The 12,055-nt window shown below is 40.6% G+C and overlaps 2 protein-coding genes across 2 annotated transcripts in view; both read left to right on the forward strand.

Annotated features, from left to right (window-relative positions):
- Nucleotides 1-1,575: 1,575 nt before the first annotated feature.
- On the forward strand, nt 1,576-3,775 carry znhit2 (zinc finger, HIT-type containing 2). Its single transcript, XM_073482041.1, has 2 exons — nt 1,576-1,647; nt 1,910-3,775. The coding sequence occupies exon 2, from the start codon at nt 1,973-1,975 to the stop codon at nt 3,704-3,706; it is 1,734 nt and encodes a 577-aa protein (XP_073338142.1). The 5' UTR covers nt 1,576-1,647; nt 1,910-1,972; the 3' UTR covers nt 3,707-3,775.
- Nucleotides 3,776-4,935: 1,160 nt separating this feature from the next.
- The window catches only part of lrpprc (leucine-rich pentatricopeptide repeat containing), a 64,799-nt gene continuing 57,679 nt past the window's right edge, over nt 4,936-12,055 (forward strand). Inside the window, exons 1-11 of the mRNA XM_073481337.1 lie at nt 4,936-5,135; nt 5,807-6,009; nt 6,113-6,235; nt 6,578-6,699; nt 7,329-7,387; nt 7,533-7,619; nt 7,734-7,860; nt 7,952-8,096; nt 8,279-8,436; nt 8,594-8,699; nt 8,832-8,939. Coding sequence (XP_073337438.1) covers nt 4,957-5,135; nt 5,807-6,009; nt 6,113-6,235; nt 6,578-6,699; nt 7,329-7,387; nt 7,533-7,619; nt 7,734-7,860; nt 7,952-8,096; nt 8,279-8,436; nt 8,594-8,699; nt 8,832-8,939 — 1,417 coding nt within the window. The 5' untranslated portion in view covers nt 4,936-4,956. The remainder of the gene's footprint in view (nt 5,136-5,806; nt 6,010-6,112; nt 6,236-6,577; nt 6,700-7,328; nt 7,388-7,532; nt 7,620-7,733; nt 7,861-7,951; nt 8,097-8,278; nt 8,437-8,593; nt 8,700-8,831; nt 8,940-12,055) is intronic.

Genomic DNA, 12,055 nt, shown 5'->3' on the forward strand with positions numbered 1-12,055 from the left:
CGAGATAATTTTCTCAAGATCTCGAGATAATGAAACTTTGTTTTCCCGAATTATATTATCTATAATAGCAAGGCATAATGCTATTTCAGCCTGTGTCAGGCCTTGATTGAAAAGATATGTGACGCGGTGATCGATATGCTCCTGCTCCTCTGACATTGCTACACTGAATGATGTTTCCTGCAATGATTTAATATACTACACTATCGTTTCGTTATCTCAAGATCTCGAGAAAATTATCTCGTTATCTCGGGAAAACGGCAGTTGTTATTTCGAGATAATAACTCGAGATCTTGAGAAAACAAATGAAATTAACTCGTTATCACGGGAAAACGGAGGAAATAAAATGTATGAATGCATTGCCCTTTAGTACGGAAGCCCTAAAGGGCCATGCATTCATACATTTTATTTCCTCCGTTTTCCCGTGATAACGACTGCCGTTTTCCCGAGATAACGGGATAATTTTCTCGAGATCTCGAGATAACGAAACTTTGTTTTCCCGAGATAACGATATAATTAATTCGAGATCTCCTCATTAACTACATAGCTGGTCAGCTATGTAGTTAATGACGACATCAGGCTCACTTAGATTGCGCCGCCGATATAGCTGAAGCCTTGCTAACCGTCTTTTTAGATTACGCACACTAATGTGTATATTATCTGTAATAGCAAGGCATAATGCTATTTCAGCCTGTGTCAGGCCTTGATTGAAAAGATATGTGACGTGGTGATCGATATGCTCCTGCTCTTCTGACATTGCTACACTGAATGATGTTTCCTGCAATGATTTAATATACTACACTACCGTTTTGTTTTCTCAAAATCTCGAGAAAATTATCTCGTTATCTCGGGAAAACGGCAGTTGTTATTTCGAGATAATAACTCGAGATCTCGAGAAAACAAATGAAATTAACTCGTTATCACGGGAAAACGGAGGAAATAAAATGTATGAATGCATGGCCGTTTAGGGCTTCCGTACTTTAGGGCTATAGGACCTTTAAGTAATGATAAATGTTGAGGGTGATATGACAACTTAGTAGGCAACCTACTTAACTACTACTTAACTTTATACTGCTATAAATTTCATGGACAAACACAAGACAAATGGGAAACAGAAGCTGACAAAACAATCTCACTTTACCTGACTTTTGTTCTTCATTAAAACAATATGAACAAGAAGTCCTTGAAGTCTGACTTTTTCATCTTCATCTACATTTTTATGTTTCCATGACTGATGAAGATCATGTGATATGATTGAAAGTTCCAAACCAGCTAGATAGTGGACGTTGAGGTGAGATTATTCTAGAAACAAAATGCTTTCTTTTTGTGTTTCTTTACAAAATATGCACCTTAAATAATGTATTTATAATACCTATCTCTAATATCAATCTATCTTATCTATTATATAATAATTGATCTATAATAATTAAATCTATAATTTATTTAATTATGATGATTACTACCTTATAATATTAATAGTAGTGAGAGCACTGTGGTTATTGTAGGTAATAATGGTAATAATACAGAAGTAGTAACAGTCCTGCCTCGGAGAAAAAAAGAGCTGCTTTAAGTCGCACATACGTCATCAAAAGGCGACATGGCGGCTTGACAACAAACGTGAAACGTTCGTGTTGGTGCAATTGCTGGGAAGTAAGTACAGTTTTGTACTTTAAGACATTGAGACTGAAGAAAGCTTTTTATATTGACATTGAACGTTGCTAGCAAAGCCTTCTTGGCGATATTTAGAATATTTTGAAAGCGGTTTATGGATGAAACACTGCGCATGCTGTTTGTGTTTGTAGCTAACGTTAGCATCTCACACTGTAAAATCCACTTTGTGAGAGAAACGAAAGTGAGGTTTGCATACATCCTACGAACATAATTTCATTAACTTTCATTTGTGAACCCACAGGTTTCGTCTTTTGGACTTCGGACCTCACAGTTTTCTCTTCCTTTCGGTCCCGTTCAACTGCTAATGAATCCGCTTATTAGACGGAGGCTTCCTCCCTCTGTGAGGAGTCTTCTGACAGACATCGGTCCAAAGGAGGAGTGGACTGACACTGAGCCCGACACAGTGACCAGAGATGGGATAATGCTTCCGTCCAGAGGAGCTGCTTCTGGACAAGAGGAGTTTCTCACGCCAGCCAGGACACAAGAGGAGGAGGCTTCAGAGGATAATAGTAACGACAGACCGAGTGCAGTCTGCATGATGTGTAAATGTAAGCCCTCTTGTTACACCTGCCCTCGGTGTAACCTGCATTACTGTGGCTTGGCTTGCTATCAGAGCCCAGATCACTCCGTGTGCTCTGAGGAGTTTTACAAGGAGTCTGTTCTACAGGAGCTGAAGCAGATGGGGAAAACAGAAAGTGAGGGGAGACAGAAAATGCAAGAGATTCTTGTTGGACTCAGACAAAAGGCGGAAAGGACAGGTGGAGGGATGGAGAGCTTGTTAAAAGAAGCTGGTATTGTGTCAGATGACACAGATGAAGGGGAGGGAGAGGCAACAGAGAAAGCGCAGGTTGTGGCGCTCCTGTCCAGGTTAGCAGAACTACAACAGTCTGGAGAAGGGAGTGAGACAGAGATTGAAGCTATTTTGCAAAAACTGGAAGAGATTGGAGGAGGGGAGACACTGCCTGGAGAAATAGATGAGGATGCTGAAAGTGCAGAAGGACAGCTGGACTTGGCTGATCGGCTCTCAGGGCTGGATATTGACAAACTTTCAGAAGAAGAGCTGTGGGAACTTCTCAATAGTAAAGAGAAAGACGTGTTTATGGGTATGATGAAGGGTGGAGCTCTTGGCAGGTTGGTTCCCTTGTGGAAGCCGTGGTGGGAGGAGCATGAGGAGGGAGGGAGAGGACTGGTGGAGGTGCTGGAGGAGGAAGTGAGCAAACTGGAAAGTGAAAATTCAACAACTATGGATGAACTGGATATTGATAATAACATCAAGACGTCACAAGAAGCAGGTAAATCAGCGACAAAACTGAAAAAGATTAAAGGAGGAAACAGAAAGGAAACAAGCAAGGGCAAGGAAAGTTCAACAGTTCACAGTGTCCCTCCAGTTTCAGCAAAAATTCCAAAGTTGAGTTCCTTGTGTGCAAATCCGTCCCCCCTTGTATGCTATGGTTTGGTCAACGCACTTTATGGCTACACCTTCACCCTGTGCCTGTTTAACAACGACACTGATTCACTGATGTTTGAGTTCTGTGACATGGTTCTTGCTCTGTCTGAGGCACTGAACTCAAACAGGGTGTTTAACTCTGTCCATGAGGCCTTAGACTGCGGAGAAACTCTCATTTTGGGTCGAGGTTACCTCGACAAGGAGGATCCCCTCGCTCCAGCCAGGGCAGTGGAAGCTGTGGCTCACATCTTGACTGGCAGAGACAGAAAGGATGCTACAGGATACTGCCTGGCAGCCTTGAGCCAGCTTTGCTCGTTGCTCTCCCAGGCCAGAACAGCCCTTTCGAAAGAAGGAGAGGAAGGGGCAAGGAGACAGAGGTGCTTCCTGGCAGGCAAAAAGTGTGAATTCTTTCAAGCCTGGGTACTGGACAACACACACCAGATTCGTACGCTTGCTATTGAGTTGTGGAACGAACACAGTAAAAGAGAGTGTGTAAGGAGTGGCATGGAGAAAGCAAAGACTGCAGTGGAGGAAAACTTGAAGAAAGGGAAGAGCAAAGGGAAAAGCAAGTTAATTGAAGAGCTGATCTAATGATTTCTTTCTTGGAATATTGATGTTTGTACAAGTTCATGATGTAATAAAAATATAATAAAACCTAAATCATCTTCCATCTCTGTGAAATTCAACCACTTAAAGGTCAGACTTTGTTCAGATTGCTGAAAATAAATGTAAATAAATGATGTAAATAAAGTTTATTATCACTCGTCATGAAAACAGTTGCCAACACAGTATAAGCACACATACCTTTTTATTTAAATTTCTTGCATATAGGAATTTTAGTTTGCAACAAGCACAAAACAGCATTAGAGTGAAATTATAACAAATGAAGTGTAAATGAGATATTAATTAAACAGGCACTGGCTGTAGCCATGCTACTTTTGTCGTTCATGTTCAATGGAAAATATATTTTTCTGAAAAACTCACATTTCATCACTTTTGCTTCAATGTCCTTTACTCTGAACTTTTTAGACACATCACCATGGTCATTAAATGGAGGATTACACCTGTTCTTCACTGAAGAGTTCCAAGGATGTAAGAAATGGCTGTAACTTGCCAAGGAAAGGTCAGCAGTAGACAGAAAATCATATGGAAGGCCAAACATTCAAGTACATCTTTATGAATAAAAAAAGAAAACTCCCTGAGGTTCTGTCCGAGTACACAATAAAACATTCTCAGACAAAGCAAATGTAAAATTGGGACTTTAAATGAGCCAGACTGAAATGTAAGTTTATGCCCAATCAAATTATTAATGGCACTTGATGGTGACTGCTAGGATAAGGCAATAAAATAAATACAGGAGAGTCAGGCGCCCCCCAAATTGTTTTTGTCTAGGTCTCTACCACCTCCAATAATGTTTTTTTTAAGTTCCTACATACAACCTACTCTGGAAAAGACCACATACTGTCTATACTATGTACCCTTTTACTAACCTGCAATGCTTGAATAAGAAAAAGATTATTTGTCAAAAAATTAGTCAAATTTGGTTAAAAAATGATCTTAAAATGTCTTAAAAAGCATTAAATTGAAGTGTCTGATATCACTAGACACCCTGTATAACAAATTAGATATGTTATTATCTCTCCCACACATACACAGCAAGTTAAGCTTTATTTAAAGTACCAAAATACAGTAGACTTGCAGGAACTACTTACAGTATAAGCACAGACACTGAACACTAAAAACTCTCACGTTCAGTCGGAACTCTCGCGGTAATCCCAACCGCGGTGCTTCCTCTGGCGGGTCACGTGGTGCGGATGCCCTTCTACTGTGCGACAGAAAACATGGCTGCGCTCTTGAGATCAGCGCGTCTACTCAAGTTTTCGCCTTCGGGCTTGCTTCAGATCACAGGAACAAAAAGAAACGGACCGCCGCTCAGTCGGCTGTACAGCGGAGCTCTCGGCGGAACCAGGACCGGAGTTTGTCCCCGAAACATCAGCCCTGCTGCGGGAAACGCGTCCAGGTATCACGCAGCCTGCTAGCTGGTGTAGCTAATATCCACGCATGTGTGCGTGAGGCAGAGATGTCATTGAGGGTCAATGACAGACAGAGACATAAACATATTCACACACTAACAGTATAAAGCGGTGTGTTCACATATGTGGGATTGTGTTAGAGTAAATTAATAGTTAGCTGTGTGGTTAGGTAAACATGGCTGCCGGCTTACACAAGGTGATGAACAAACGTTGTGTAACCATGATGCTAACAGTCACATTTAAGCCACTTTCAATAACTTACTTTGTTATAATAATGATACAGATAGCAAACAGAGTTGTCACCCTGTGTTTGGTCCTGTACTCTTATTAGCTTATCTGCATGCTCAGTGGTCCCAGTTGAGACCAGTACATGCTGTAGCTAACCATAATCAGACAAGTTATTGTCAAATTTAGCATTTAATATGTTATATTTAAGTACAAGAGGAACTCTGACCTCAGCTGATGTAAAAGATGATGGTTATCAGTCATCTTCTGGTGCTTTTTCTCTCAAGGTCATCGGTCCTGACAAAACTACAGTCAGCCTTTAAACAGGAGCAGCATCCATAGGTGTATCTGTGTTACTGCTTTCCTATGCTTCCCTTTAACTCCTGACATCCATATCTGTCTCTCCCTCCTGTCACTGTCTTATTCTCTACAGTCGTGTGTGGCCTAATGCAGCAGGGTGTGTGCGAAACTATGCTGTGGCCACAGAGCAGAAAGATGAGACTAGCGTGGCGGTCCGGTCCAAGCAGGCGCAGGAGTTCGACTGGGCTCTGGCCAAGCTGGACAGCTCTGTGAGGAGGACCGGTCGCATCACCAAGACCCTACTGCACCGCATCTTCCATGATATCTGCAGGACAGGTAGGCAGGCAGAGCAATGATCTTAAAAAAACTGACTGACACTTTGTTTTTGTCATAGTTCTTTAATATTCCACATCCGTCCATCATCTTCTCCTCTTTACAGGCTATCCCAGTGGTAATCAGGCCTTGTTACTGTTGCGTAGCTGTGGGTCCCTGCTGCCTGAGGTACCCCTGGTGGAGCGCACAGAGCTGGCACACCGGGTCTGGGAGAAGCTGAAGGAGTTGGGTAAGAGGCAGCAGCACCAATGGCAACAACCTAGCCAACTTCTTGGCTAAAGTACTGTCTTTCTGAGAGTTGGTGGCTGTATAGGTTAAAACTTGTTGCCGTTTTTCCTTGTTTTCCTTTCTTTTTTAACTCGGTTATGCTCTGACTAAAAAAAGGCTTTTTAACTACATATTTGGCTCTATGAAGCCTGTTGGCTTCCTTTTTTGAAGTTGATCAGATTGAGCACCTTTCATCTTGAGTTTACTGCTTCACAGCTGTGAAAACCTGCTATCGTGTGTTTTTGCTTCTGTGAATCATTGTATGTTTTAGGTGTGATGTTGATGTGCACATTGTCCTCCGCAGGTGCTCAGTACGATGTCAGTCACTACAACGCCTTGCTGAAGGTTTACATCCAGAATGAGTTCAAGTTCTCCCCCACTGACTTCCTGGCCAAGATGGAAACGGCTAACGTCCAGCCCAACAGAGTAAGTACTTCAGAGAAGGGTACAATATTGGCAGGAAAGAGATGGGTAGATTTGTTTGCTTAAACCCATCAACCACAACAGTGTAACTGGAACAGAAACTTGCAGCAATTGGCTCATATGAACAGGGTTTGTACAAAGTCTTGAAAGTTTGGAGAAAGCTTAATTTTAACTACTCTTTTGTCAAGGTTAGGAATACACTTGAATTTGAATATACACCTAAAAAATGCTTGATTATCAACATAATCAAGTGTTTTATTGACACAGCCACTAATTTAAACCAAAAATGTTTTAATATTTAAAATGAATTGATACTGTTGTCATATGTTTGTTGTCTCCTGAGATCAAAATTGGTGAGCATTAAATAATCATGATCAAAACATACAATCAAAGTTGACAATATAATAAAGTGACAATATAAATGAATTGCTGTGATATAAAGGAATTCTGTAGACTTTAGTTTTTTGCAGTTACATTTATAACAGTTTAGGTGGGGATCATAAAAGGTGCTTAAATTTTACTCTTAAAAAGCTGTACGAACCCTATGTTCATGGTTTAATGTCATAAAAGTCGATTCCTCTCATCCCTTTAAAGATGAACTCTGATTGCATTCCTTTCATTTCTGTGCACAGGTTACTTACCAGAGACTCATCGCAGCCTACTGCCTAAATGGAGATATTGAGGGAGCCAGGTGGGTGAACGTTCTGCTCTGCTCATTAAGAAACCAACAGCAGAGTTCATGTTATATTGTGCCTTTAGATTTAAAGGCACGAGTTTTTTATTTATTTTTAAAAAAAATTTAATTTCCATTTTGACTTTCTTCTCTGCTTTCTCAGTGCCATTTTGGGTTTCATGAAGACCAGAGATTTACCCATCACCGAGGCCGTTTTCAACTCCCTGGTGACAGGCCATGCTCGTTCAGGGTGAGCGTAATTGTTTTTATTGTCATGGCATGCTGTGTTCAACGGCACATGGTGTAAGTGTTTGTATTGAACCTATCAGATTATCTAAACCAGCTGTCACCTGTCCCTGTGCAGGGACATTGAGAGTGCTAAGAACATCCTGACTGTGATGAAGGGAGCAGGAATTGAAGCAGGTCCTGACACTTACACAGCCCTCCTGACCGCCTACGCTGAGAAGGGAGACCTGGACAGCCTAAAAACGGTGTGTTTTTATTCAGTTTGCCGTCAAGACAATGCTGATGCAACACGTGTATGTTTGTATTCAATGAATGTTCGCCTTTTAAAATTTTCAGACTCTGGAGGCAGCAGCCAGTGCAGACTGCAGCCTGATGGACAGGGACCTGATGCAGGTCATCTATACTCTGGCCAAGGCCGGACACCAGCAGCACATCCCAGAGATGACTGAGCGCTTGAGGCAAGAGAGGGGCTTTGTTCCAGGTACACACACGCGCACAAACACACCTCATAATTTTACACATCACTGTAGTCCTCAGCAGCTAACGTAGTGTCGTTATTAAACTATTAACAGTTCAATTAATCAGTTCAATCAATTAATTTGTAATCATCTTGACAGTGTTATGAGGCTGAGCAGAATCAGAATTTTGCTCTTCTTCTTGTAGATGCCATGAACTTGTGCCTGAGCCTCATCACCCAGGGCCTGGCGGACTCAGCTTTTCACATCCTGAAGACTTTCCCCGTACTGCAGTCTGATAGCCTCACCGCTGACTCCCCCAACCTGGGCAACTTCTTCCTCAGACACTGTGTCAGCATGGACACGGTACATGGACAAACACATTTCACCCTTTGCTCCACTCACCTCATCTTATGACACAGAGGGTTGATACTAGCTAGCATTAATTTAAAGACATAGCTGCAGTGTATTTTAAGTATTAATTTCAAATGTTTAAATGTATTTTTTTTTGTTTGCACTACAGTCACTGGAGAAGTTGGGCCTCTATTGCAAAGAGCTCCAGGAGTCAAACCTGCATGCTACACCACTCAGCTTCACCCTGTCATGTACTCTGGAGGCCAAGAAGTCTGGTACAGCACATACTTTAATTTACTCGCATTTAAAAGACCATTTCTATACACACACACACACACTAGTATTTGTGTATTTGGTGAATTAATTAAGGCATTAACATTATTATATGTTTTATTTTATTTTTTCAGAGTTGTCTTTTGAGCTGATGAAGTTGATGAAGGAGCAGGGCTTACCTGTAAGAATTCACTACTTTTGGCCACTTCTCACTCAGTATAGGAAAGACAACGACACAGCTGGTACGTACACACAGACACACACACACACACACACACACACACACACACACAAGCTTTAGAGCGACCGGTAGATCTTGATGTTGAACATGTTGAGTTGTCGTGTGATGCTTGTAGGTGGATCCTAAAGCCACTACAGCCTCATGCGAACAATCTCATGTGGATGTGAGAACCTAATGGGTGCTGCAGAGTCTCAGGAGGTAAAAAAAACTTGCCTATCATCTGTTTGTGCATCCAGACTGAAATGGAGAGGGGTTTTTATTTTATTTTGGTGAGAATGATAGTAGCAGTTTGTGTTATTTTTGTGGCGTGGAGGGGATTATGACTTTCTGAGTCCTCTGTACCAGAAAGAGCTTTTAAAGGAGCGTTTCCCTCAAATATTAATGCTCCACAGAGTGGTCCAACTGGGACAGATTTCACTGGGCTGGGGCCAGTCAAGGGCAAAGAGGTTTGATCCCTGTGTGAGAGAGTGTCAGAGCAGGAAAATATGAAACGATGCATGCACACACACACACGGACAGAGGTCTCTCTGGAGGGCTCTAGGAATAGATCGCAAAGTTTAGAAGAGGTCCTAACTCCCAATGTTAGCCACTTTGAAGTGGACGGATGAGCTCTGGACCAAGAAGACACTCCTGACTTTCAGAGAGTGCGCTCAGACATGAATGTCATGGGTTTTATTCCTCTGCCTGATCTCCAGTTTCTGGCCTCTTGTAGCCTCCTGGGTGCAGGTTTATGGGACATTTGACTAAGAAATCAATCGTGTTTTTTTTTTTCTCTCCTCTTTTTGAAAGCTACTGTCTAAAAGCTTTAACTTTCCCAAGTATATAATGTCAAGATTAAAGTTAAAGATGCATATAATTTACTCTGATGCCAATTTCTTTGCCATTAATTTTTTGTCATCTCAGAAATAATGAAATTTCCAACAGTAAACCTGGTCATTACAGCATTTCCTGCACATGTTTTTATGTTATAGTTGATATTCAAATGGCCACAAAGGTTTTTTTAAAAGTGGAAAGATTTTTTATATTTTGATATTTTCCCTTGTTTTAATTAAACAGCCTACATTTCTCAGTACTTTCTTTTTTCACCACAGCGTTTTTAGTAATTAGATGCCAAAATCAGAAAATATATCCCATTAATTTCTACAGAAGCACATTAAAAAGATTCTGGAAAAAAACTTATTGTTGAAGTTGTTATCAGCACCTCAACCAATATTCCTGTACAAAAGGCCCACAAGTAGCCCATCTCAGATAATTTTCAAATTCTTTTACTGCAGCATTTTTAAAATAATCAGATGTTTAAATTATAACCGTATCCCAATAAAAAAAAATTCCATTAAAAAGAAATCCAATCAAACTGTTATCAGCAAACACCACGATATCCTTCAATAGGTCCCCAAGTACCTCTGTAATAATAATTTGTTTTACTGCTGCATTTTTTAAAATACCAAAGACATATCTAATATGCAGGTAAAAGATATGCCTGTTGGTGTATTTTTCTTTTATCTACCAGTCCCCTATTTCGGTGAGTCAAAAATGTAATTTTGGACAGTGCTGACACTATTAATAGTGCAGAAGCTGCTGAAAGATGACAGTGGTGCACAGTGTGTGAGGATGGTTGATCTGGTGACCTTTGCCCCATGGCAGGGGGCACCTAAGCTTCCTCTTTGGGGACACTGGGGGGGCTCAGAAGTCTGAAGGATCTCTCTTGCACATGCAAACACGCAAACCAAGATGCACATACGAGCCTGAGGCTGAGTGGTCAGAGGTCATTTTGCTTGAGTGGCTGCCCTTAAATCCTATAGTGAACCAAACTTCAGCTCAGTTCTTCAACAAAGTCGTCCTCTCTCACAATTCCCTACAGATAATTGATCTTTGTCCAACACACTTGATCACCAATGTCATGGTGATGTCATATTTACATGACTGTGTCAAATAGGGCAAATAGGTGGTTTTTGAGCCATGTTTTCAAAGGATAACTTATCACCAGGCTGAATAGCAGTGTTTCATTGCACCGAAAGTGCAAAAGCCGTATAACACACAAACCGTACAACAAGAGCATTTTGTTTATTTTATTTTTATTTTGTTTCTGTAAAAGTTGCTGATATTACATGATGAAATAATGGGGGGTCTGTTTGATGCAATCTTACATAAACCTGTCTCGCAGATAAACACTAGTCACTTATTGTTTTAATTGAGTGTGTGTGACTGATCTATAGTTTTTACATTTTTGTATTTTTAATTTTTGCTTTCCATTCAGTTTAATTCGAGGTAGAGTGGGTTAGCTTGTTTTAGCTTAGTGTTTAAAAATGTTTAGTTTTAGTAAAGGTTTCAACGGTTTAGTATAAGTTAGAGTTTTTTGTTACTAAAATATGAGCAGTAGTTGTGAAGGCATTTGACTCACACTCACATATACATCTCAGTTTCCATGAACATATCTGCCAATGCCTCCCCATGCTTTTTGTGTTGACAAATTTTAGTTTATAGTCTCAATCAATTTGGTCGAGACATTTTCTCTACATTTTTTTTTTTATCTTTTTAATTTTAGTTTAAGTTTTCAAGCACACATTGTCGTGTCATTTAGTTTTCGCTTAGTTTATATTTTTAATTTGGTTAAAGAAAATGTTTTTCACACCTAGCTTTAGTTTTTAGTTAAGTTTTGGTTAACAATAATAACCTTCGGCTGGACAAACAGCAGTCCTTGTCTAGTGAGTCTTCAGCTTGTGTCTGAAAGTTTTTCTTCTCCATCTGCCACCTAAGACAGTTTAATGGCTCAGCACATGTACCTTAGAGGGATATTCCTTTTCCCAATTTCTGTCTGTGCTGATAAAAATGGTTACTTTACTCTCTTGTTTTTGTCAGCGACGACTCGTGGGGGAAATCGTCTCAGTGACAGATAGCCGGCATTTGGAGACTTGTCAGAATTCACAACTCATTATGAATGTACCCTGTCAAATACATTCAGCAGCGGCTTGGCTTTTAAGTGCTTTATTTATGCTGAGCTCTGGCTCTCTCTTTGGGGTTTTTTAGAGTGATTAATAAATGATGTATTTTTCCCCTGTCTGCTAATTGACAGCATTTGTGCTGGCAGGGAGGACAGACTGGTTAGACCAGTGTGGC

This window comes from Pagrus major, chromosome 15 (assembly GCF_040436345.1).
Source record: "Pagrus major chromosome 15, Pma_NU_1.0".
Taxonomy (NCBI): domain Eukaryota; kingdom Metazoa; phylum Chordata; class Actinopteri; order Spariformes; family Sparidae; genus Pagrus; species Pagrus major.

Excerpts from the sequence above, each read along its gene's own strand:
- znhit2 (XM_073482041.1), top strand. The coding sequence starts at position 1,973 with ATGAATCCGCTTATTAGACGGAGGCTTCCTCCCTCTGTGAGGAGTCTT.